The sequence below is a fragment of the Numenius arquata genome, chromosome 7 (genome assembly GCF_964106895.1).
Source record: "Numenius arquata chromosome 7, bNumArq3.hap1.1, whole genome shotgun sequence".
NCBI classification, from domain to species: domain Eukaryota; kingdom Metazoa; phylum Chordata; class Aves; order Charadriiformes; family Scolopacidae; genus Numenius; species Numenius arquata.
The window spans coordinates 9,686,137-9,713,585 of record NC_133582.1 but is presented as its reverse complement, the minus strand read 5'-3'; the positions used below and the strand labels follow the sequence as shown (position 1 = coordinate 9,713,585).

At 38.2% G+C, this 27,449-nt stretch overlaps 1 protein-coding gene across 1 annotated transcript in view; it reads left to right on the top strand.

Annotated features, from left to right (window-relative positions):
• The window catches only part of MMS22L (MMS22 like, DNA repair protein), a 92,776-nt gene that overhangs the window by 20,254 nt on the left and 45,073 nt on the right, over positions 1-27,449 (top strand). The window contains 4 exon segments of the mRNA XM_074150714.1: positions 5,605-5,667; positions 11,852-11,971; positions 12,383-12,609; positions 14,642-15,151. Coding sequence (XP_074006815.1) covers positions 5,605-5,667; positions 11,852-11,971; positions 12,383-12,609; positions 14,642-15,151 — 920 coding nt within the window.

Below are 27,449 nucleotides of genomic sequence, written 5' to 3'. Positions count from 1 at the left end.
TGAAGTATAAACCTCAAACATTGACTATGTAATTGTTAATGCCTCTTTGGAAAAAAAAAAAAGGCGTTTTAGTTCTGCTCTGGATAGGTTCCAGTCTGTCTAATTGGATTCCCTTTGCATCACAGCTATGGCATGATGAGGTGCATATATATTTGTGTATACAGCTTAATTTTCTGTGTTGGTGTGGTACCAATAGATGCTGTCTAATAACTTGAATTCAAGCTTCAGTTTAGGAAGATCTGGCAGTAAGTTGCAAGACATTTGCTTTTAGAAGATGGCCTTAGCTTTTTCTACTGGCTACAGCGGGCTAGTCCCCAACTAATCAGGTTCTTGTCTGTGAATCTCATTGTGGGCTTCCATACGTTACCCTGCATTCTCTAAGGAGACCAGATGAGACATGCACCTGCCATTCCTATGCCTGTAAGATGTATGTAGGGCCATACTTGGTAGTGATGCATCAGATTCCTTCATGGACCTCACTGCAGTTTTCTGCAGTTCTGGGGCCATGTAAACCCATACCCGTCTTTCAGTCTCTTACTCTGCGATTGATCTGCCTAGTTTTAAGTTTCTAATTATTAATTGGGAAGGAAATAGGCACTTGCTGAGGCAATTCATCCATTTTGAGAGGCATGAAAGCTGCCAGATTTTTTTAATTGACTATAAAGGGAGCCGACTAGGAGCCAAAGAGATAGATAAAGACTCAGAAATCTAGTTTTTTGTGTCTGATAGTGTTTTTGCACTAGGGAGAATCAGATCATGCCGTGTTCTGTCATCTGTCCTTCTGTTCTTTTATCTTTTGCCTCATTGCAGTTGTGTTTGTTTGGGGGTGGGTTTATTTTGTTTGTGTTCTTCATTATTTTTTTTACATTTCAGCTGGATTGCATATATTCCTTAGTTTGCCAAGCATCAGCTATATATGGTTTCTTCCAGATTGGGCTTAATTGCCCTTTCTTGTGAAGTATTTTTTATTTTGTCTAAATTTATAGTGTGTATTAAAACTGGAAAGGCCATACCTTTTTTCTGTTAAAATATTTACCAAGATTTCCCATCCTGATTTAGGACGAAAGGTTAAAACCTTGAAACCTGTTTATGAACTGCAGATCTGTAAAGAGGGAGAGTCTGATCACATCAGTTGATCAGCTTGTTTTGATAACTTAAAATCCCGTCCCCCCCTTCATCTTTAGATCTTTAAAAGCATCAGTATATAAGCAGAGAAGGCATAAAAAGTGTTGAAATGTTGAACTTCTGTGAATGCTTTTAATCCCAAGTAAAATTAGACTTTCTAATAAAAGTAAATGTCTTTCATTGATTTTTACCTTGCAAATTCCCTGATTTGTCAAGGAATAAAAAAGATAGGGAAGATTTGATAACTCAGTGCTTGAATACTTAGTTGAAAAACTCATGACCTTTTCTGGTGGCTAGAGGACTTGATGAATGTGGGATGCTTATGCTGCTGGTGGGTTGACAGATCCTTTAGGATCCCGTGGCAGGCTGCTCATTATCGTGTGGTTCAGTCTTTTCTAATAATACCATGGCAAAATGAAGCAACTTCTTACACATTGTAAAATTGCAGACCACATCTGATGGTTGCGCTGAAGGTTGTCTCAAGCTTCCTTTGCTTGCCCTGTTACTACAGTAGTGGGGGAGGACCACAGTCTGTATTGTATTTCAGAGGGATGCTGGGAAGGTAGAATTAGTGCACTCCCTGCTTATTAGAGGAACTTAGATGGAGAGAAAAGGTTATTCCCAGGTCGAATACAGAAACTAGTATGAAGCAGACATTTATCCTGGGTTTCTTATATTTTACACCCTAATCAAAATGCAGTGATACTGTTTACTTTGATCATTGGATTTTTTTTTTCCTCTCTCTCATACTAATACATACTATGTATTTAGCCTCGTGAGAGATTTTTTTTGCCCCAGGCACTATATTATTTAAATAAGCCAAACAGACATAAAATGGAAAAAAAGGATTCCTGTTGTTCTTATATTGAAGTAGGAATCTGAGACACAGTGACAGGAAGTGACTTGCCCAAGATTAAATAATATTTTTTCCTTAGAGCCCACCTGAGAGAAGAGAATTACCAAGTCTAGATTTGTAAATCATGAGACAGTCCTGTGCACGCTGCTCTTGACGTTTCTAGTAGTCTTTATGTTCAAAGTGTTAGCCGTGCTTCGCATTTCTCTGAGCGTGGCTGTGAGTTTGTTGTTTGTCCAGGGATCCCTGTTCTCTTAAGTGCCATGGGTTCTTACAAAAAATCTGGCAGTAAGAACAGCGCCTTTTCACACACCACAAAAATGTAATCCGTCTAGACAGTTGATAGTAACCATTTCTTTAGGTCTGCCCCCCTCCCCTACCTGAATTGCAGCCTCATTCTTTCAATGTTATAAGATAAAATAGTCCGTGATACAAATTTTTGCAGCAGAGCTCAATGTAGTCCTGTTTTGTTGGTTAAACATCTGATGCGATAGCTTCATGACACATGCTTTCTTTTAATTAACTGTGATCAGAGGTGGGAGGGTGATGTGTCATAATGATGGTTATTCATGTGCTCTGTAGCAAAAATTGCCTCTAAGCCTATGTCATCTGTGGAAGATTTTCAATTTTTTAATGTGGTCTGCATGGCCTTGAGGTTATTATGAAAGCTTTTAAAATTCTAAATAGGTTTCAGACTTGCTTCTTTTTATTTTTTCCCCTTTAGCTCATATAACGTAATTTCAAATATGCAATGGATCAGAGATATTGAATATATATTTCATACACATGAAACAATTTTTTTTAACTAGGAAATTTTGGCCAGGTTTCCTAGAGACTCCGTTATGAGGGATGTACAGTATATGTCTCTTTCCATAACCCCACATTCAGGTCCCACTGCACTCTTCTGAAAATCAGGATTCGTACATTTAAAAACCAAATGGGACCTGATGAGAAAATTTGCTACTTCTGAACATTGCAGGGGTCAATTTCAATATACGGTGGTCTAGGGAAATATAGACAGAATTACTTGGGGCTAAGAATTCTTGCCTTTGATAGAATAATCTGAAATGACTACATGGCAAGATATGCAAACATGGACTTTCAGCTGAGAAGCCCAGTACGGCTCTTCCAGGTAGTCAGCTGTTAGTCCTTGCAAAAGCTTCCCCGTGAGAACCCAGAGGGTCTCAGCTCATGCTTTTGGTTTTAGCAGCACTTTTATGCACTGTAAGGTCTCCAGGGGGTGGAGGGAGGATGTTGTAAGCCAGCAGGTTTGGAGTAAGAGATGTAGATTCTACACATTATCTGACAAGGACGGATTGTAAACAGTTGCCATGCCATATTGCGAGTGTAGCAGGGAATGCTGTTAGGATGTAAATTTAGTGGGATTTGAATGAAACAAGTTTGTTAAAAGCTAAGAGACAACTGAGGCAAAAAAAAAAAGAGTGCAGCAGGTGGTTGGTGTCATTCTTTCCTGAGTTTGGGCTGAACCTGGGTACACTCTTGTAATCGATCCCAGCTGGTGCCCTAGATTACTCCAGGATCTTGTAAGGTGATCCCCATACTACAGCTGAGCGAACTTTGTCAATAAACACCTTTTGTTTAAATCATGTGTCCTTGGACTATGGGAGTGCTAAAAGCATGTTCTGAGCAGGCTGATCCAGACATTCGGGGGTCTCATAGCCACATAGCACGACTCTCTTAATATCTACTCATCTCTGACAAACCTGGCTATTGAGCAGTTGATTAGCTTTACTTGGAGTTTGCAGTAGGACCGTACCAGTATGTAGGTATTCACATAACATCAAGCTGTAAAATACAGCAGTCAAAAATCTGACCTAAATGCTAGCCAGAACTGTCTGGGAATGGTGATTCCCTGGGTTTTTCTTCCTGGATTTTACTCATTATTGAAGTTCTGCCTTTACTCCTTGGCTACTTGTTGATGCAGCGGTCTCTCCTTCTGACAGGGTTCTACCTCTGGTTTCATGATACAAAGGCTTTGGCATCAATAACAGCTTAAAAAGTCCTGTTTACCACCCTAGGCATCATATGCCTTCTGCAGTTCTGGCACAATTGTTTGTGTCCCTATTCTATGACCAAGGTCAGGCTCTCCTCCCTTTTTCATTCTTTCTTTCTTTCTCTCCTAAAGCTCCGGGCAGATTCACTGATCTGTGTCCCACTAACAGAAGGACCAAAACAGCTGAGCAGTGGCATGCCACAGCTGTGAGGGCAGGAAGAGCAGCTGGCAGGATGAGGAGGAAGCAGTAGGAACTCCTTAATTGATACTGTTTAAGTTCCTAATCGTGAAATCACAGGTTTAGTGTATCTTTCTGCAGATCTGTCCTTTCATTCATATTTGTTCCATAAACAGTCTACAGACTGCGACTTGCTACCATCGGCAGTCTTTCAGAATTCTCTTTTTCTTGTTGTGCAAAAATGTAAAGCCACCAAGTAGTCAAATTGTGTTACATAAGTATTAGTGCATCTTTTTAAAGAGTTCATCCTTAAAATTCTCTTGGTACTCTATGGAGTTCTGTGTGGAATTGTCACCAAGTCACAGCATTAAGTAGTGTAGTCAGTAGCAGAGGAGGATCGGACACAATGATGTTGCTCCTGGAAAGCAGTTATATTTCAATTACAAAAGCTTAAGATGTTCTTTATTGTAAGCCCTATATAGACATTTAAAGGACAGATATCTACAGAATAATTTACAAGGCTTAACAGTTATGACAGTGGAGGGAATGAGTAAGGCAGGACAATGATGAAAGTACAATGTTCATGCATCTAGTTACCTACACAAGCTATATACATAACTGAGCGTAAGAGATGATTTTTGGACCTCCTAGAATTGTAAGTATGTTGGCTTGGTTGCCTTTTATTTTTTTCCCTGGGAAATAGTCTTAGTTGCAAAACCTTCTACCCTTTTTTTACCTGCTTTGCCTAAATATATTTTTTTTTTTTCTCTTCCTTTTTAATATACTTTGCCATGTAACTCTCTTACTTCACTAGCATGGTCCCATTGGTTCAAATGGAGAGTCATCTGTCTGCCCCAGCTGAAGAATATGAATTATGGGCCGTATTTGACCTACCCTATATTTTTTTTTCTATGTGTGTAGGCCATTACTGTCTGGCCAACTCCTTACTGAACTGGCCAAAGCAATCCTTAGTGTTTGGCCTGAGAAAAAAAGTTAGAAGTGTTTGCTTTTCATAGAAAACTTAAAAACAAGAGAAGGTGAGATTGTACTTTTCCTCCTTCTTATCCCTTATATCTTCTTTTTTACAGAATGTTAAAGACAGAAATTGTAAGACATACTTATTGCTTGTACTAATCAAAAATGCCTGAATGTTTTGCTGCTTTACTAAAAGTGAAGGTTGGGGTTGCAAATGAGTCCCTTAAACCAGTTTAAATTGCATACTCTTTATTTTTGGCTCTTTATTTGGTTTTGAGGCCTAATTTTTAGGACAGATATCAGTTACATTCATAAAACAAAAAAAAGCTGTTTTCAGTGGTGACTACAATATGCACTCGTGAAATGAAATATTTCTGTAAATCTCTTGCCTGCTTATTTTCATATTACTACATAATGAGTCCTGTGAGGAATTTCATGCTGTTAATCATTATTTTTCAGAAGCAGAAGGAATCCAATTGGCAATTTGTGGAAGAACTCCTTAAAAAATCCACTGATGCTCAAGTAAGTGTGTAAAGGAAGAAATAAGGAATAAGAAAAGTGCCAGGGATTCTTTCAGGAAAAGACAGTGCGTGAAACAAAGTCCAACTAACAGGTGTATTTTTTGAATTCTAGTTTTATCACAGGTAAATGAACATCCCTGACGTAGCTGAACTATGGCAATATACAGTTGCCTCCTTGTTAGCGGTTAGATTTGCTTTAAAGTGGTTGTGCCTGATGCTAAATTGTCAAATAAAGGAAAAAGATAATTATCCTGGAAGGGTAGGTATATGGCTACTCAGACAAGATGTATTCAGAATAAGAACTGGATGCTTAGAAAATGTAAACCAGGTACTGAATGTAAGGACATCAAGTTGAGGAGACATGATGAGGGAGATAGTCAGTTGCATTGAAAATTCAGCTATATCCTCATCACAGCAGGAAGGTGACTTGCCTTGCTGAGCAATTTGTCTTACAGGCTTGAATCAAACTCTTACTGATAAGGTTCTAGTTTCTGAGCACTCATTTCATACCTTATCATTTTTCTTTCTGCAGAACTGTTAATGCAATGCTTCATGGCCCAGAGGTCAGAATTGACCTCCTTTTAAAATGCTTTTAAACATGCTGCTGTTCATCACATTTTTAAATATGTTTCGTTGCAACTCTATAATTTGTTCTGAACTTGCATGGTACAAATTGCAAATGCTGTATCAGCAACACCTATAAAAATAATTTCTGTAATTTGTGTACGCTGAAGACAGGAATAAACATATTTATTTTTTTATTTAGTCTCAGATGAAATAAAAAAATCCTGCAAAGTTCTGTTGTTGAAAGCAAAAGAGAGCTCAGTTCTTTTTTTTTTTTCATTATCACTGCCTTGCTCATGCTGTAGCAACAGCTGTGGTTGAAGCTGTCATGGGGAACAATAATTGTTACAACTGCAGTTTTTACAAAATGATCTTTTGCAGTTGTTGGGATAGTTGAAACAATAGACAGCAGGATTTTTCAACTTTTTAATACCCTACGCATAAACTCTTTTGTTTATGAAGTTTTTCAGCTTAAAAGGATAACTCTTTTTGAATGGTTTCACCATATGTAACTGAATACACACACCGTGCATATACGTTAAAACTGCAGTGACGACATCACTTACTGGATGCTTACCATTCTGTGAGAGAAACTGGAGAGGTTTAGATGAGATAAGAGGCATAAAAGCTGTGAGTAGTTTATTAACCACCTTCCTGTGTTGCATCTTGTGTATGTCAGCAACCTGAGGAACAGTAAGAGGACACTTGTAGTTCTGTTTTTCTTCAAAATATTCCTTTTTTCCTGTGAATATTTATTATTTTGCATAAAGACTACTCTGAAGTTCAATATACATAACATACACAGCTTTTTGATGCTTCTTTTAAAAAAGTACTGAATTGTAGACAACTTAGGCAGCTAGATGGCCAAGTTCCGAAGGTTTGAATGATGAATCATGACACAGTAATATAAGGCAAATATCTGTTTTAGTTTCCAAAGACAACTACTGTTGTAATTAAAACAAACCCTCATTTGCCAAGGATATGTTTGCAACTATTACCGACCATCTAAGGAGCCATCTAGTTTACTTCTTTTTAATTTGTTAATTATTTTTTCTTCCATTATGGAGTTAGCTGCTTGTAGGAAATGCTCCTTGGAGATGATTAGTCCCTAAATGTGCGTGCATGAGTGCATGCGTGGGTACTTTTAATAAAAACTGAATCCCTGCCTCCTAGGCCTGCATACCAGCTACCTTGAAAGCGTTTAGGAAGGAGATTGTCTTTTACCAGTAGACGTGTCCCCCTCCTCTGTTGATCTGTCAGCTTCGCGTGGCCACTCTTACCTTTTAGCGTATGTTCTGTATCTGAAGTACCTGCTGAGTAATTTTTTCTGAGACCAGAAAATGTAGTCGTGAGAAGAACAATGAGACAGCAAGAAGTCAGTAATGGAATGGAACATGGAGAAGCAGGAAAAAGCAAAAGGGAGAATACTGCTCTTTGAATGAACAACAGGACAGTATTGGTGATACTGCCCGCTAACACTTGGCTTGAGTTTGTTAGTAAATCCTGCCAGAGCCATCCTTTTCAGCATATACCTTCTGTTATCTATCCTAGAGATGCACAGTAATAGCTGTGCAAAATAAGTTAGAAGAAACGATAGTGCTGAATCACTCATTTGCAAAAGAGGGCAGGACTTCGTGGTTAAAAGCTTCATTATTAAGTATATGGGAACTTAAAAACTAATAATGTTTAGTACATAGATATGTCCATCAACCTCATAATCCACTTGTGCTTATTGCTCCCTAACTTCAAAAGCTTGTAGACTATACATGTTCAGAAGGAGAACAGGAATGCACAAAGGATGGCGGGGGGGAAACAGAGATGAAATCAAGTATGTATAGTTTTGAGTGTTCAAAAGCATCTGAAAAAGGTGCAGATCATATATTTGTAATATAAATTCATACTCTCTCTCCCACCAGTAACAGTTAATTTCTCTTCATGTGAGCTTCAATTTCTGTCTTGTGGAAAGATGATTTGATAGGCACTGCTGCAGACATGGATTTTGAGGGTAAGGGAGCATCATGAAAGTAGATAAAAGAACAGTCACCTTTGGTGAATCGGCAGAAGCTGGAGTTAGCTTTAAAGTCCTTAGGACAGCTAGGTATTGGAACGCAAAACTGACTAACCAGTGTTAAACCTGCAGCATTTTGGTAGTTTCGGTAAAACTGTTGAGTTTAGTGATCCCCAGCACAGAGAGGGCAGCCCTCAGGTGGGCAGCAGGGAGCCTGAGCCACCTTCATCCAGCATAGGTCTGATTTTGGGGGTGATAAAGACTTGCTGAGGAAGTTGTCCCATGTTCAGGTGAAGGTGGCAGAGGGTGCTGCAATGCCCTGTCTCCAGGTAGGAACTCCTTCTCTATAAGGTTATAGTCAGCCTGCTTCTGAGCAAGGAGAAGATGTGAAGGTGCTGTTCAGGTTAGGAGACCAATGGAGATGGGAAGCAAAAATTTGTGAACTGTAAACAAAGATAGGAGCAATAATGGGTACCTGGGCAGGTGTAGAGTGCTGCTTCCTTGGATATATCCTCTCAGCTTTAATCATTTGACAGAGTGGTGAGTTTCTCAGCCAGAAACTGCTCTTAATGGATAGAGTTGAAGACAATGGCTTGTGAAAGATCTCCCATCTGTATCACAAAAAAGGATATTTATGGGGAAACTAGTTACCTGAGGTATTCCCTGTTTCTTTTGTAATTTGGATTTCTTTTACTGGGTTAATGATAAAAGTAGAGCTGGTTTACAATTCTGTTTGTACTACAAAATGAAAATTGTTGTACTAGGAATATTAACATAGCTGTATTTGTATGCTAAGCAGCATCAAACTGACTAAATTTATGGATTGTCAGTATAAGATGAATTTGTGTTTACAAAGTTATATTGTAAGTGAGAATCAAAAGCTTTTCTGTTTGTAAGAACTAATAGCAGTCTGTCTTATTAGCCTTCTCTCATTTTAGAAAATAAGTGCTTTGTGTTGTTTCAATTCTGCCTCGATTTTTGTTATACCTTCACTATATTTTTTTGTTTAATTCTACTCTAAAAGAGATACAGAAGTATTTGTTGGAGTTCTAGGAAACCAATTTTGCTACTACAGTAGGAGGTCATAAGAGAAAAATGTTGTGTTTAGATAGTACTATCATTTTGATAGTATCTGGTGTTCCTCCCTTCTGCGATAAATTAAAAGCTGCCTACCTCAAGAGTTCTGATAGTATTTCCAGCAGTGCAGGAGACCATTTTAAGCAAAAGAGCAATGAGAGAATCTATTAATCCCAGGGATATTTGAAGTCTGGAAAACTCTTTCATATTAAATTTGTGATAAAGCCTTCAGTGCTATCTTGGTTTTGGAAACTGTTTGAAAACTATTGTTGGACAGGTAAATAATGGTTGAAATTGAAGCTGCTCACAATACCATGTTGATTGTCAAATTAATTTAACTGAAGCAGTCACTGTTTGTTGAATTAGATCCTAAACATAACCCTATACACAAATTACAGTTTTAAGTCTAAGTGTCCTCTTCTACAGGGTGTGCATTTTGGTGTGTGCTTTTGTTTGGTGTGGCGTTTTTTTTGGTGGTGATTTGGTTGGTTGTTGGTGGGTTTTTTTTCATCTTTCGTAACTGTGTAGATCTCTCTTGAGAAATAAATATGTTCATCTGCAGTTTCTTGTTTTTTATCAAGACTCTTGCTTTTATTCATAAAAAAATTGCAGGTGTTGAAAATGGCTGCGGTTCTGTCCCTTGTTTTTTTGTATAAGATTGTTATTTTGGGAAGACTACTGATTTAATAGTTACACTTATGTCATATATAAAAACAGTACTTGAGGGTCACCTTTCATTTGTAGGCATTTTTATTGTATTTAAACTATTATTCTGTACATCTTTTAATGAGTCTCTCTTGAAGAGTTTCTTTTCTATTTCAGTGGTTTTTGTATATTGTTATACATAATGTCTAGAATATATAATTTTCTATGACAACTGAAAAAACCTTTTCAATTTTCAGGTTGTTTTAGAACTATACCACTTTAGAAGCCGTATGCCCTACATTAATTTTTTTATGAGAAGGCAGACGTGATTAGAAACTATTGTAGATGATTGGTATAGCTGTTTACAGTCTTCTGATAAAGTGTAGCAAATAACGTTTTCCACATTGAATGTATAGCCAGGTAGAGATAAGTTAATGAGTTATAACTCCTTTGTGTAGCATTGAAAATGGGCAAAAAACCCCAGCTCTAAGACATAGTAAGTCATAAGAAGTAGTATTGTGGGTGAGAGCAGGAGTCCCACTCTTCCAGTAACAGGTACTTAATGGAAAGACTATTTTAAAATAACAACAGCAAACAAATAAAAACCCCAACAAAACCCAACACAGCCTAATGTTATCTTTTTCCATCACCTGGCATCAGTGTTTGCGTGTTGTTTTTTTTATTATTCATTTAAGGGTTTTCTGAGCTGGGTGAGCTTGCGTCGTAATTCAGGACCTAGCACTGTAGTTGGAACTGAAGGGGATAACTTCCCAATGTTTATCTGAGTCATGGTTTCCTTCATTTCCCTTTCTGGTGCTATGATTTTGAGTCCTGTAAATTTTTTTATTTTTCTTACCCTTTTATTCCTCTTTAGCTTAATTTATGCAGTTAGAAATTCCAGGCCTGTATAGCATTTAGAGGTATTTGAAAGCTAGAAGTAGGTCAGGGGTTTCTCTTGTCACAGAACAAGTTTGCTGCTGTCCCAGAGATGTGTCAGACTTACATGTGTAAAAATCTTCCTTATTACAACTACACACAAGCTGGTCCATTAAGCCACTTTTATAGTCAGCGGGGACAATAAAGCCCTTCCAGGGCTTATCATCCTAAAGGAGATCTCTAAAATAGGCTGGATTAACCATGTGATTTCAGTCTGAGCATGGAGCTCCTAATATTCTAGCTCCAGCATGAGTCCAGTTTTGCTGACATCAAAAGCTGGATGAGATGAATCCCTCTCTCAGTATCCCACAATTACAGCCCGAATGCTTCACTGTGTTCCAATTGTTTGGAATTTCCTGTTTTCTTTCTTATGACCCTTCTTCCTTTTGTGTGCAAAATTTGGAACTGATGAATATAAAAAATGTAGTGTGGTGTGCGGAGAGTTTTGTTCATTTTTTTTTCCCTGGTGTTCAGAGAGTTATTTGCCCTTGATTTAGAATTGTCCGAACATTAGCAGTATAGCCACGTTGCAGAGGTTTGAGAAGGAACACGATTCAGAAAGAAAGGATCCTCCTGTTTGGAACCCTATAAAGAGAAATGTGAGCTCTCAAATAGTTCCACATTCCTTCTGTTTTGTGAGATTCTGTACCAGGTATTCATGTTTCTAGTTAGTCTCACAGTATTGAGTTGACTGTTATCTTAATATGTCTACAACTCTGTGGACACCTGAAATGGTGCATGATAGACTATTATATTGGCTGGATTGCAGCATGTAATTGTCAGCTTTTATTTTCTAGTTCATTGCTTGTATCAGCAGATGCATTTACTCAACGTTATATAATGAAAAATAATTTTTATATTAGGAAATTATTCTTAATAGTCTGTTAGTATTGGGTTTACGTGTGGACAAGGTGATGCTGCCCTCATACAATAAACTTTTTATTCCCTTTTCAAGACTGGTGTGTTAGAGGAACACCTGCGAATGCATCTTCAGTGCTGTTTGACTCTGTGTAGTTTCTGGGACTTGAACCTATCTATTGTCACCATACTCTGGGATTATTACAGCAAGAACCTGGTAAGTAGGTGAATGTATAAAAATGTAGAGTTGCGCGTGGACGGTCCTTGATTTTTAGACATAAATTCCGATTCTTTTCTAGCCAAGCTGGATTGCTACGCTTCTGTACAACTGACTGGTCAGTGGCAGTATCCCCAACTTTGCAATATTTATTTAAGAAATTATGGTTGAATATGTGTTATAGTCCATTACATGATGTCACAATAGAATGCATCATAATATATCTTTACTCTAATTTTCCATCAGTACTACTGATTTTAAGATCTTGCAAAAACACTTTGCACATAGTTACAATGCACTTTTATTTTTTGAGTTGTGGTAGGAACATGTCCTTTTGTTTGTGTGAATAAATTGCATCTTACTACCTTTGGAATATTAACGTTTATTGTTACATCCCATCTTTTCTTCTAGAACAGTTCCTTCACCATTCCTTGGCTTGGTCTGAAGGGTCTGGCAAATGTTAGTAAAACTTCTTTGTCAATGCTGGAGTTGGTGAAAAGTTGCTGTTGTGACCAGGAGATCCCCACCCTCTACAACTCTAGCAACAGCTACTTCATTTTTCTCAGCATTTTAGCACAGATGATGAAAGAAGAGGCAGAGAACAGTGGTGTGCATCCTTGGAAACAAATTAAAGGACGGTATGGCCACTATTTAATTTGTGTCACGTTATCTAGTCAGCCAGACTGCGTGCCCTTCCAGCCACATACCAAAGCGAGCCGGGGGGGGGGACTGTGCTCACGAGAAAGCACAGGGGATGAGGGATCCAGGGTGATTTTTAATTTGAAGAAGACAGTTGTTCCTGAAGTTTCTGTTGCCAGCTGAGGTTGTGATGGAGTCCAAGAGCTGGGTCCAAGAATCACCTTGGCAATCATAGCTTGTGATGACTTACTTCGTCCCACAGGCCAGGTACACTGGCAACCTGCACAGTGGTACAACCCTATTGCCAGACAGACAATATAATTAAGGCACAGAAATTGTTTGAGCTGTATGTAAGCCATGTGTTGTCTAAAAATATGCAGACTGGCTCTTGCTAGGCCTGCAAATTCATTTATATTTCTGTTTTCTTTTTCATGATTTCCAAAATGTGTCATAATATTATTTTTTTTTGTGAGAGTTTTAATTTTTCGTTTAATTTTGAAACATATGAATTAAGAGGTATGGTTAGTCATGATATGAAAATCCATAAAATTATATATAGTCTAAATCAAAATCCTGATGTTTTATATACTTAATGAATCCTTAAAAATTTTATTATAGTAATGAGATTGCACTGATAATTAGAGGTGCTAACATTCTCAATTTTTTTTTTTCATTGGATATAAAAGACTTATAATTAGTTTTCTGGGTTTTGTTTTGATTTTTAAAAAGATTTTAGTAAGTATTAATAAAATTTTAAATAATTTCATGAAGTATTAATGAAAACCTTTTCTATGCAAGTAATAAATATATTAAAAATAAACGTGTGTGCACATCTTACAAAGCAATGTGGTATGTTCCTACCAAGAAAGAAGGGTTATCTTGCCTATCAAAAAGGGAAAATATATCTAACGTCTATGTATGTTTCGTAAGTTGTTACAGTCAGTAAAGTTTGAGTTTAAAAATTACTACAACTACATAGAAACAAATATGATTTTGGATGCTCAATCAATGTCTTGCTTTAGTTAGTAATTTCAATTAGCCTTCTCTGGTTTTACTCAAAACAAATTATACTTACATTTTTGTGCTATTATAACCTGTTACTTTCCCTAATTTAAGAGGGGGAATAATAATACACAACACACACTGTGTTGCTCTGCTCAGCCAGTATTCGTCGTTTCTACCTCAAAATAAATCAATTACACAAGTAGCAAAATTTAACAGCCTACAGCTATGCTTTTGGGATGAACTCTGTTTTCAGCAGCTAACCAAGCATTAATTGATGCATGAAGAACGTAAATGCCTGTCAGTAGTAATTTACTACTAAACAACATTAATTGGATTTGCTGTAATTTTTGGTGGCTAGATTTGATAACCTCAGCACCACTTTCAACTATTTTTCCAGGTGACAGAATAGGAAAACAGCATTTATGGATGTTTAACTACTGTATGTGGAACTTAAAATTGAAGGTGAAGGGTATACCCAAGGTTTAAAACACACAAATCAAAAAGCTAAGCAAGCCGTTTTCATCTTACTCCTGCTCGTTTTTTGGAATCTTCTTTATGCCACCTGGAAATAATGGAGTTTTAAGAAAGAAGTTGTACAGGAATTGGGAGATGCCACTTAATAGCAAATTACTTTATTTCCTAGCAGCCCTCATGGAATAAGTTTGATGGATGTGAAGGTGTGGTGTGGAGGATGCCCATCATGGACAAAATAGTCTGCTCATAACATTGTGCTCAGCTTTGTATCCAGCTTGTAGAGGCTGGATAAGGGAGAAGGGCTAGGCTGTACCTGGGGTTGGAAATTCCTCACGTGTACCTTGTATTGGGCTACAGAAAATGAATAGTTTGTTCCAGTAGCCAAAAGAGTAGATGAGAGGAGGGAATATTAAAATGTACGGGTTATTGGAAGAGGATAACTGTAAACTAAAAGCATGAAAATACAATTTTAGTGTATCAAGCAGATAGAAAATTGCATACTTTGAGAAACTTTCTCTTTCCTATTTTTTGTTTTGTTTTTTATTAATGTAGAATTTATTCCAAGTTCCATCGGAGAAGAATGCAGGAGCTGACAGAAGTGGGGCTGCAGAACTTTTTTAATCTGTTCCTCATGCTAGCAATTGTTGCAGAGACAGAAGATATAGTGAGTCGAGTGTTGGATCTTTTGGATTTCCTGACTCCATCGTCCATCACCATGTCTCAGAGAGCTCTCATCTGGAGAGGTCATTTTGCTTTCCTTTTGATTTATGTTGAGAAGAACATGGACATTAGTGTTCTAGCTGAGAAACTCTCAAATGCTTTCCGGGAGAAGGCAAAAGAGTTTTTAGTAACCAAAAATGACTACACACAGAAACAAAATCTCTGGACTCTACTTTCAACCTACATCGATGGTGTCCAAGAAGTGTTTGAGACCAGCTGCTACTTGAGCCTTTCTGAGGAAAAGTTGCTAAATGATGGCTTTACTATGCTGCTGCCTGCTTGTCGAGGAGCTGAACTGAGCATGGTCCTAAATTTTCTTCAGGTTGTTCTAGCCAGACTTCGGTAAGTTATTTAGTTAAATTGTGGATATAGACTGGCATGTTGGTTTTGTGTTTAGGGTTAAACTGCAGCTCATGTTAATTTCTTCCTGAAATAGAGTAAAAGGGAAGAGAAGTCTCTGGAGGACTGTGAATGACATGTTAGATTTCAAAATGCACCAATACCTCACTGCATTTAGAATCTTAGAAATGTTTCCTTACTATTTCAAGACATTAGGTTTGACATCCCTGATATTTTGTTATGAATTAGTGGCTCTGTAGAAAGTCATCCAGCTGCTGCTATTTCAGACAATACCATCTCTCTTTTGGTGCAGGAAACTACAAAATTATCTGTACTAAATTACTTAAGTTAGGAGATTCTGGTGTAGATTTTTTTTTTTCTTCAGTGAATCTTCTATTTTTCAGTCTCTATTTTTTTCCCTTTCACCAAGGTTGCAATCAAATACAACAGTTATGGGGATTTAAATACTTGTCTGGGGTTCGACAGGCAAGAAGGAAATCATATTTTTACCACTTTCAAGCAGTTTTGCTTTGATGTACTAGTTCAGTCTTCAACATGCACAGTGCCCTTCAATAAGCATATTTATGTCTACTGATGCCTTTCAGAGGTAGTCCTCCAGTTTGAAGCCCAAACTGCCTTTTTTTTTTTTTTTATAAGATATTAAGAGGCAGCTATTGATCTGCCATTACTTCAAATGTGCAAGACTGAAATAAGTGGGAAGAGCTGTGGAAGAGTGCATAATAGGAATAGTGAGGCCCATATGCAAGATCTCTCTTTAACTAGGTTCTTTGTTATTGTCTAGTAGTTTGACTGCAGCTGTCAATAGCTTATACATCCAAAGACAACTGTTTTTCAGGCAGTCTTTTGAAAAAAGATGAAGCACGAAACTAAGTTTAGTTGATTTATTATTTATTATTTCGGTTCAACTGAATGTATTTACTGGAATAAATTGGAGACTTCAAAAATACTTTGACATTTTCCCTATTAGCTAATACACAGCATTTGCTGTGTTGTTTTTAAAGATGAAATGGGAAGAAATTTAAGACCAGTGAAAAAGTTGCCTATTTCATAACTTGGCATTATTTTGAAGCTTTCCAGAACTGGGGGTTGTTATTCTCTTGTAACACAGAGAGGAGGGCGCAGAAGTTCATTACAGGCTTCTCAGGTCATCACAGACAAGGTACAAGACAGTATTCATACCTTTTCTTACAAAAAGCAGGTCTGCTGAAATATTTGAATTACCAACATCCTCTAATACTAATTGGTAGGAGAGAGATTATTAGAGCCTTGTTTTTAACAGTGCTTTATTTCAGCTCCTGTGTTTATGCATGTGGTTACTGTTACCTGCCTATTTATCCCATCCACAGAGAAGGCTTAATTCCTTAATGTTTATAAAACACTTTGATCTTCAGGTTGTATGGAACAGGAAAATGTTACTGGTTCTTTCTCCTACTTCGACAGATTCACTGGGGAAAAAAAAAAAAAAAAAAAAAAGAGTCCTGTGTGGCCGTATAAGTAAAACACCACTAAAACCAGTTTCTTCTTTGAGAAGATTTAGATGACTTTGTGCCAACTGTACGTTAAACTGTTATTGGCTTAACCAGACGGATTAGGCCTGGTCTGTCTGCAAACTCAGAAAATGGTTCAATGCTGTTCTGTCTCCTGTTTTTAAAATCCAGGCAGATATAAGATAGTAGGCCTTTCAGAAATGTAATTTTTCTGTACACTGCACTCTAATAATTTTATAACTGTATGACAGGGAATTTACAGGTAGGAAGGAAGTGAGATCACTGATTAAAGAGAAAAGCAGCTCCCTCTAGGCTGTTAGGAAATAATAATTTCGTGTGCCACTTTCTGCTAACCCCAGATGATGGCTCACAGGAGCATTCTTTATTGCTGATTAAGTAGCATTATGAAAATACTGACTTGGTTACGTTAACTAAATGCCTCAGTATTTAAAGCTTAAAATGTCAAATAGTTTTAGCGGTCCCCTTTAACATATCTTGTTCGATTGTTAAAATCACATTCCAGGTTTCCCAGTTGCTTTTATTTGAGGATGCTGTAAAAACGGCAATCTTTCATTTGCAGAGTGAGGTGTAGCCAAAAGCTCTTCCTTAATTATAGCTATTCATGCTGCTCTGGTTAAGGGTCTGTCAGCATTTCCATTATAAACCTTTATTTTCAAGGGTTTGGAACATAGCAGCGAAAACTTGCTCTGGGCTAAAACTTGGCATACAAGGTTTTGAAAGTGCGCTTGTTTTCTTCCTTTCTTTTTTCTTAAAAGGCATCTGAAAAGAGACCCCCACCTTCACCATTTTTGCACTACTGTGTTTTAAAATAACCCTTTCCAGGTTTTTCTTGTTTTTTTCTTGTCTGCTAGAAAAGTACTTATAGCTTTTGATTGTTGTATTTACCTATGCTTAGACTGTTTTAAATAGCTTTTTTTAACCATTTTTTTTATCATTTTTATCATTATGATTATTGTGGTGTTACTATATTTAAATAGAACTATGACTTGGCAGGAGAACTCATTTTTTGATATGTAGTGAGTGGGTAATTGGAAACAAGATGCTACTTGCTGGCACTTCCAAGTATTTGATCTTCATCCTGAGATTCAGCATGAAGTGTAAGATTGTATTTTAATACAGTCTCCTTTTTAAAAACATATGTAAAATAAACAGTAAACAACCAAGAAACTCCCCAAAATAAAAATGCAAAGTGCTTCCTTTCTGTGTTTACTTGGAGCACTCAGCTCCTAGCTCAGACATAAGTTTTTCCTTTATTTTTTGTTTCTGTGTTTAAGCAGTGGTTTGGAATCCTGACTTTTATTATTTTTTTTAGTTCTTCGTAATGATAATGCAGGCCACTTCTTTTTTCTTAAAGGTAAATGCAGGATGCTTGCCCGTGTGTGTTTTCAATTGTTCCAAATCTCTAGTGCCTCATCTGAGTTCCTCATGACACAAAAAGGAACCCTAGGTTAATAAAAATACAGGCATTTAATGGATTTGACAGAATTTGCTGTAAAAATTGACGAAGACTCAGAGAAATCTGCTGAGTGCCTGGAAACAGTAGGTTCCAGCATTGCAATATGTTACTCTTAAAAGAAGTGCTTGAAACATGTTAAAATGTCTTTTACTGTAATCAGGTATTGCTCTGACACGAGCTTTCTCTCATTATCATCATCCTGGCATTTGGGTTTCGTAGTGTATTAGCACTGAGTTACAGGATTATAAAATGTATTTCCATGCCCAGGTGTAAAATCACTGCTGTACTCCAGACATCTTTGCCTAGTTTCAGGGAGACTTGCTACTGATTCCTGTAGGAGAAATGAGAAGCACCACAAACCTAATAACATACTAAATGGTAATTTTATTTTGAAAACCATTCTTGCGTCTCTATGCCTGTTTGTACTGTTCTGCCAGTGTTGAAGGACATGAAAAGTTACTGAAAATTTCAGTGTGTAAATTTCATAAGCTCTACAGAAATATTAATCAGGTAAACCTGTCTCTAATTAAAAGTTACTTCAGTAATTGGGCCATGGATAACAGCAGAACTAGATGTTTCTATCTGTTAGAGTGTGTCTAGCCTTGAGGTTGTGAGAGAAATCACGATAGGAATGGATTATCCAGTATATCTTTGCTATGGAAATGTACAGTCATTTGTAATTTTTTTTGCGTTATACTTGCCATCAAAACAGCCCGTGGGAAGCTTTCCGAGACCAACAGAAGCCTCTCTCCCCCTCTCTCTTACCGTGTAACTCAGCGGATAAGCTCAGGAGGAGAATAGAAAGGTCCTCCCCCCTCCCTCCTTCTTTTTCACCCTCAGGGGTTTTAGTGTTAGTCTTTGTAAAATGTATTTTCTGATGTTGAACTTCTGAAAACTGTATCCAGAAGAGTTTGGAGGAGCATGAGTCTTCTCTTGCCCATCCCATCCCATCTCATTCCGTGAATATATTTAGAGCTACCTGCTGTGATGTCCTGATAAGCACAGAGGGCAATTCTGTGACTAAACCACTGAACCCAGAGTCAGTTGGGCACTAAGATCTCCCAGACCGAATGAATGACCATAGAAAGTCATTAAAAGTTGTGATGAACTTTGTTTACCTTTGTGGAAAAAGGAAATAAGTTCTTCCTTTTTGACCTCGCAACACAGACCTTGTGGTTGGGGGGCAAGCGTGCCGTGAAGTGCTAACTTGATCTATGGTTTAAAGTATTTTTAGGGATTTTTTTTTTTTTTTAAGTTCAGTTATTCCATTAGTAAAGCTGATATTTGAATGAGTGTAAAGAAAATCAAGTCTCTAAATGCTTTAGAGCATGGGAAGCAAGCATAGCTTTAGAATATAGCAGCGTTTTGAGAGGTTTGCTGTGTCCAAATCCTTAAAAGTAGCCTGTTACCATGTTCTGTGGGAATACTGGTTGTGGTCTTAGCTACAGTTGTTGCCTTAAGTTGTGGCTCTGGAAATTAAACAGTATTTCTTTTCTCTTTCTCCTCCTTTATGTGAGATTTGAGATTATTTTATACCAAAGAAAATATATATATTAAAAAAAAAAAAGGGGGGGTTATACTTTTGTCCCTTGTATTCTAATCTTCAGAGATGACTAGCTAAAACTGATGTGTTTTGATTGCATATCCTCTGCTCTCAGAGTATTACTATACAAAGGGATTAAATGAGATAGTGTGCACTGGAGCTGTGTACCTTATACTTTGCTTATAGAAAGTTCCTGTGTATGTCTAGCACTGGTTCACGTTTGCAAGAATACTCACTTCCACTTTTCACTCTTTTTTTCTTGAGTCTATAGACAGCCACGTGAGAGCTGAATAATTGATTAAAATCAATTTCATATTGGCGATTAAAATGTAATAGAGAGTATCTGCCGTAGAAGGAGGGCAACAAAGCTGGTGAAAGGGCTGGAAGGAACATCCTATAAGGTGCAGCTGAGGACTTTGGGCTTGTCTAGTTTGGAGCAAAGGAGGCTGAGGGACAGCCTCATTGCTCTCTACAGCTTCCTGAGGAGGGGAAGTGGAGAGGGAGGTGCTGAGCTCTTCTCCCTGTTATCTAGTGATAGGATGCATGGGAATGGTTTGAAGTCTAAACCTGGGGAAGCTTAGACTGGACATTAGGAGGCATTTCTCTGAGAGGGTGGTCAGACACTGGAACAGGCTTCCTAGAGAGGTGGCCGATGCCCTGAGCCTGTCAGTGTTTAAAAGGCATTTGGACAATGCCCTTAACAGTTGGCTTGAGCTTTTGGTCAGCCCTGAATTGGTCAGACAGTTGGACTAGATGATTATTGTAGGTCCGTTCCAACTGAAAAATTCTGCTCTATTCTAGAATCACTTTAAGAACAAACTGAAACAAAAAAAAACTGTCAAAGGACCTTCTGATTGTTGATGCCCAAACAAAGCCAGTCTTGGTAGACACCCAAAGCTAAAGAAACTCAAGTCTAGTACTCAGACATCAATCATGAAGGTACACAGCTCAGTCCCCCGTGCTGCAGATTAAAACGCTTTTCTGTGTTTCATCCATTGTATTCATTTTATCTACCAAAAATTAATCCACATAAGCTTTCTGTGGCCTACCTGACAGCAGTACAAGACTTACTGTTGTGAAAAAAGTAAATCCACCAAAAAAAGAGAGTAAAATCATATCCAGGTGTACTGAGAACCTGCTGCTCGGGACCCTGCAGTTGTTTAGAGAAATATGTGCTCCCTGAAGGACGCAAAGCACAGATTTGTTTTCTAATGGAAGTGTCTCACTTCTGAAACTGTTCTCCCCAAATTAACTTTCCTCTCAGTTTTCCTTCTTTTATTCTTCACACGAGGTGTGAGAATGGCTTCTCATATGGAATATCTTTTTGTTGTGGATGTTAAACAAACAAATACTTTTGCCAATAAAACCGTTGTATGCAAGTAGCCTTCTAATCTCTTAATTTTGATTGTTTCTTCGTTACCTTACAAGATATATATTTCTTCTCTCTTTAGGATATCTCTTGTCAGATTTAAGGCTTATTTAAAATGAAAAGAAAGCTGAAGCAATTTTCTTTATTCCATTTCAGTCTCCTAAGGCCTATTTCCCCCTGGTGAGCTCATAGCAACAGGGGGGTTTAAGGGAATTCAGCTTTCTGCAAATTAATGTCTCACATCATGAAAATTCAGGACTTTTTTTTTTTCCTATATCTTGAAAAAGTAATACAGTGAGTGCGAGTATTATTTCTTGCCAGCGGGTGGAAGATGAATGATTTTGTCACAGTTTTACTGCTTGATGAGCAGTGTCCTGAGGGTCAGGCTTAAGTCTGTGTCACTATGCTGCTCATTACTCTTGAGCTAAATAAGGGCTGATTGGATCTAAATTGCCTAGCACATGGGCCGCAGATGAGCTCAGTGAGTAGGGGATGACCTGCTATTCAGGCTGGGAGTAACCCCGGTGTGCAAATGCTGCATTAGAACACCGTGGGAGAATGAGAGGCTACCGACCGCTGCCAGCAAAAGAAATCGAAATGTAAAAACTCTTTGATGCTGCAGTGTTAGAATTTGAAATGTAGGAAGTGACAGGTTGATGGTACTTATCAGCTTTGGCTGGATTAGAGAACAGTGTCATCTTGCTTATATAATGACAGAAGAATGAAGCTGGCTCCCAACTACTTTGCGGTGCGGAGCTGCTGCTGACAGAGTCAATGCTGCCTCCTACTGACAGTCTGGGCAGAAGGATGGGGAAAGCGGATGGACAGCCAGCTCGGGAAGATGTTCTCGGGCTCTCTAGTATGCCCAAGTGTATCTTCTCTGCCCATCTATCCCCGTACGTTTCTGGTCTCTTCTCTTAAGCGGCGAATCGCAGACCTGATTGATAAAATAGCAACTGTACATTTTGGGACAAGAGCAAACCACTGTCATCTTCAAGAGTGGTCAGACGAGTCATCTAAATACACTAGACCATCCATGTGTGTGTCTGTTTCACACAAAGTATTTCCCTTTGTGTTTCTCTCTCCATCGCTAACCCCTGTGAAAGGATGGGATCTCTGGAGAGTAGAATTAATTTGTGCCTGTGTGTTTTAAAGAAAGTTGACCTTTAAAGAGGAGAAAAAAAAATCTGAATGAACTCAAAGGAGGATCCTTATTCTAACTGAACACATGAATATACTCGTCTTGATGGAAGAAAACGAAAAGCACCTGCCGGGTGCTGAACCCACACCGGTTGTAGTAGTTTGTGCAGTTCTGAAAAATTCAGTTCAGTAGAACAAGCTTCTGGGTTTTGTCCCCCCACCTCCATCACTGGTGCTTTGGGAACTGACTAATAGCTACAATGGTTATAAATAGCCACTTGCTTCATTTTTTTCCAAATTTGTTTCAGATTCTGTTACTGATAGCTATAAACTACAGCGTCAGCTTCTCTTACTACTAACTTATGGAACTACCTCATCTGCAAAAGCAATTTGGTGCTCTTATGAAACCAGTGACTAAATGAAGGGAAGGGGTGAATCTAAATACATTCTGAGGTTTCTGTTTACTGTTTTCTGGGTATATACCATTTGATTCTTCTTCCCCTGGGATGCTGTTGCTCATGATGCAATTTCTTCTGGGACATAAAACAACTTCCAGTTTACTTGTTTCTGGGCATTGCAACAAAAAAGGAAGAGAAAAGAAAACAGCAGCCTTACAACTATAAAGAGTTTTACTGTAAAATGGTGTGAGTCTATGGGAATGAGAGAGATTTTCAAAAATAACGTAATTCGTGTGAGACTTCACTGTTACTTGTATCAGCTTTTTATTATCAGCATTTAATGGTATCACTTCAGTGGAAGAGAGGAGCTGTTTAGCACAACTAGTTGTCCTAGATGAAAATGAGTTACAGAGTTTGTCTGAGTTTAGATATGGACAAAAGTTATAGGTTATTTCTCTGTGTTCAAATGGAAAGCAGAACCAGAATTTAAAATTACTTTGGTAAAAAAAAAAAAAAAGGTCATCAGCAAGAGGAAATAGTGAAGGCCAAGAACTGAAATTAGGAAGGAGAATTGGTAATGCAACATACAGGATGCTTGGCGTGGCCAAAATATGAGGAGGTTGTATGCACCATGAGGGGAGAGAAACAAAGGTTGGTTATAACCAACCACACCTGGGTTGGTTATAGTGAGGTAGCTACCAGAACTTTTATCCCAGCTGGCTGTCCCCTTGCTTGTAGACTTTGCTGCCCTCTCGGCACAGGTGGCTGCAAGATCTGGTATTTTGTCCCTGAACTGGAGCAGTTTCTGCTTGGCGTGGGGAGGAAAACCAAAATGATTTGCGAATGGTAGCTCAGATGGATTCTCTAGTATCTTAAAAAGGGGGAGGTGAAGGGTGGGCATGGTACTTCCATTTTCACCTCTATTTACATGGACGTTTATTTACATGAATTTGTAAGACCATAGCGACTGTAAGAAAAGTTGACATTTGATTGAAATCTGTCTGTTGCCTAACTTTTGACAGTGACTTTCTCTTATGCACACAACCTGTATGATATTAGGAAGCAGGACTTAATGTCACTCTGCTTAGGAAAAACAAATTTAAATATCATTGTGGGGTGTGTTAATGAAACTTCCGCAGGTGAGAGCTGCTTATTCTGTCTTCAGCTTTAGCTCTGTATGCGGCTCTGGACATGTCAGTTTACAAAACATTTAGGAATAAATTGAAAACTGGAGATAGTTGTGGAAGTGAATGATAAGACTACGAAATTTGTGGAAGTTTGACAGAACTGATTTTAGCTAGGAAAGGGTGAGAGGAGACATGCTAGAAGTTATCCGGTATGTAAAAGGATGTTGCAAAGAAGACAAGTTGCCTGTTGTTCTCCGTGCCAGTGAAGAAGGAATTGGTGACGTTTGGGGCAGAAGTTTAGAGTGGTTATTTAGAGTAGGCTACAGATGTCAACACTCTGGCAGACTGCAGGAGAGAGTTGTGGAATCAAATTTCATTTTTTTTTTACCTTTTAGACAATACATTAGACAAACATTTGCCAGAGGGTAATCTTTGTAAGCTTACCAGGCTGCTGAGATGAACTCCCTAAATGACTCCTGAGATGGTACCCAGCCCTTCACTGATGTTCCTGTGATTTGATATTAAGTAGCGCTGGGTGTGGATGGTGGTTGATAAATAAGGATGCTTCCTAAACAGTGTTCTGTGCTTTTCCTTACAGAACAAAAACTCAGTGAAATCAAAAGGTAAAGAAAACGTACCTGAAACAGTAACCTGCCCTAAAATTTAACTTTAGAAATTTGTCAGTTCATTTTGATTCGTAGTATCCACATTCTTTTTAATTTCCCCTTTTTGTTCAGAGGGGAAAGTTGAACCAGTTTAGTGGTTCCGCATGCTGTTGGTTCTTGGAATTTCTGGGGTGGGAGCGTGAGGGTGGCTCGTACTGTGTGCGCAGCACAATGGCTCTGCTGAAGAGGGTGCTGGGTTTTTGGTGGTTTTGTGTTCAAGTCTTGAAATCTGTCTAGAAAATTACTTTGAAAATGCTTTTTTAGACATTTTGTAAAGAAAGCTAATTGATACAGGGCATGTACGTGTGCGTTGTCATGTTTTATTTGGCTTGGAGCGAGTCCAAGTGCCGTTAATTGCCAGTTCCTAAATGCTCCAGCTTGCTTTCCAGTGGTGCTAAAGCAGGGACAATGAAAATGCGCCTTATGTGAAATGAGCCTGAAATAGTGTGCCACCTTGTCCTCCCAAAAAAACAAGTGGAAAGAGTAGAGCGTACTCTGCAACATGTGCATCATCTCATGTTCTTTTGGGGGTCCCTTCCTGACATTGTCATTGGGAGGAGCAAGAAGAGTAAGGTAAAAACAGTTTGTGGTTTACTTAGTTCTCTGATAAGCTGGAGGTACTGCCTATTCTCTCCTCTTTTTCACAACCAGAAGGGCCCTGTTTATCTCTAATCGGGGTTAATTAAAGCCTTAGGGCAATGCTGAGCCCTGCCAATGGCTGGAAGGTACAGACATAATCAAGGCTGCAGCCCCTCACTGTAGGGAACTGGAGGGAACGATGGGCTGGTCTCAGGCTCTGGTAATACAGCTGTGCTAATTCTTTCTGAAAACACATGAGTGAACTTTTTTTTGTTTGTTTGTTTGTCAAATACTGCTGTTCATTTATTAATTTCTGGCTGTTATCAAAGAGTGAAACCTCTGGTTTAATGTGGGCGCTGGTGAGTCCATGTTAAGGAACGGAAATCTTCTGATTCTCTCTATGGCAATGCAGGGGCTACAGAGGCAGCCATTCTGCACGCAGCAGGAGCCGTCGCTGCAGCCGGCGACGTGTGTCATCTTTTATTGAGGGGCAGGAGAAGGGAGGGACAGGCAAGTACACGTGTGCTTGCCAGGACAATGAGGTGATTTTTTTTCTTCTGCTGCTTTTTTGCAGTCTTGTTTTCCTTATAAAAAGTCAACTGGGAGAATAAAAGGAAATATTTCCATTGGCATTCTTTGTTTTCCTGGACATGAATATATTGATTAGCTATTGGCGATGTGCATTTGACAATACTTCAGTGAGTGTTCCAGGTATCTGCCTAAAATATTTTAAAGCTGCTAAAGATTTGCTCCCAGGGAATTCGTCCGATTCACACCACACCTGTATATTCAAGGCTATTCTACAAGGGCTTGGTTTGGGGAGCAAATGCTGTGTCTATACATGTTTACATTTACGTGGAGTTTTGTGTTATATGCAAAGATGACATCAAAAAGTAAAGCACTGTGATCATCTCTTAAATAATAATTAACTATAGGACAGCCATGATTATCCAGATGTCATAGGGAGAGTGAATATATATTCAGGCAATCAAGGGATTTTACAATGTAATTATTAGACAGTGGGGAGACGTGACCCTGTTTAGGGTAACAGGGAGCTATGGTTAATTGATGTTAGGATAATCAAACTTTTACGTAAGTTTTATTATTCTGGGACCCCCGGCTTTGCAAGAAAATGTGAGCATGTGCTTAGAAAAAAGAAGCCCCAAACATCTAAAAATATATGCCTAAAAGTGAATCTTCTGGTTATGCTTGCGTTCCCTTGCTGTACTGAATTACTGCTATGATTATAAGCATTGAAAAATCATTTATATTGTCTGTAAATCATCCCTATTTTATATCACAGTGAAAATTCAATACATCTTGATTCTGAGTATTTTGTAAAGGTATCTATTTTCCTAAGACATCAAAAATTACTTTTTCCAAGTCAAACTCAAAAATTGAAGGTGTTTTTTCCTGCAGCCAAGAATTTTTTTTGTTGTTTTCTTTCTCAAAAGAAAACCTTTGATACGTGTACAGTCTGAGCATTACGACAGAAAATACGGTTGGTGCAGTCCCCCTCGAGCTTCATTGTCTTCTCCAAGTTTAGAACATGAGGACATAAAACAGAATTTCATTTCATTAGAGTTCATTATGAAAGGGTTTCCACTGCACTGCCGTGATACTGAACCTCTGGAATTTCTAATAACTCAACCTGCCCTCTGGAAGATTTGAAGATGAAGTGTAGCATTGGTACTGTCTCTTACTGAAAGTTTTTCTCTTGCTCTTTTTTTTTCTTCTCTCGCTCTTTTTTTTTTTTTTTTTTCCCCCTTCTTCCTTGAAACAGGGTGATTTCTGAAAACTCTTCAGCAATCCTATCTCCATGTAAATTAACACTGTAAATTGTGCTGCTAGTGAGGGTGGAGGGAGTAGTAAGAGTGGGTGGGGGGAGAGAAGAATTAAAATCATTCCAATAAATGGTTTAATTTATGCCTCAGCAGTTAAGCATGCTCCTGGTTAACAGAAATACCCTTCAGCTACACAGGATTTGGGAGGGTTGGAGGGCACTCATTTGCACATAAATAGCCATTAACTGATAAATTCCCAGAGGTCTCCTGTTGCATGCTAGTGGTTCTGACCTACTTAGCTAGCTTAAATTTGTTTTACAGAATTATTATAATTCCATCCTTGGTACTTAAACTTTGTGATTAATGCATGCCTCACAATACAATTAAAGTATAATTACACAGTTTTACAGTTTGCTATCATGGTGTTATTATTATTACAAAGAGCTGGATTTTGCAAATATTAGAAGAATTAGGGTTCTGATACCCATCACTTTGCTGTTATTAAGTGATTATGTTAAATGGGACCCCTTTATGTCTGAAGAATGAAGTGGAGAGAGGGGAATCATTAACTAACACATCAGATGGTTTCTAAGTGATTGAGGAAGAGATGTGTGATGAGTTTTTTTTTTTTTTACACATCTGTAGACCATAGGTGCAAATACCTTTTGTTCCTCTTTGCCAGCTGCCTGTGACATGCTCTAGCGCATATGT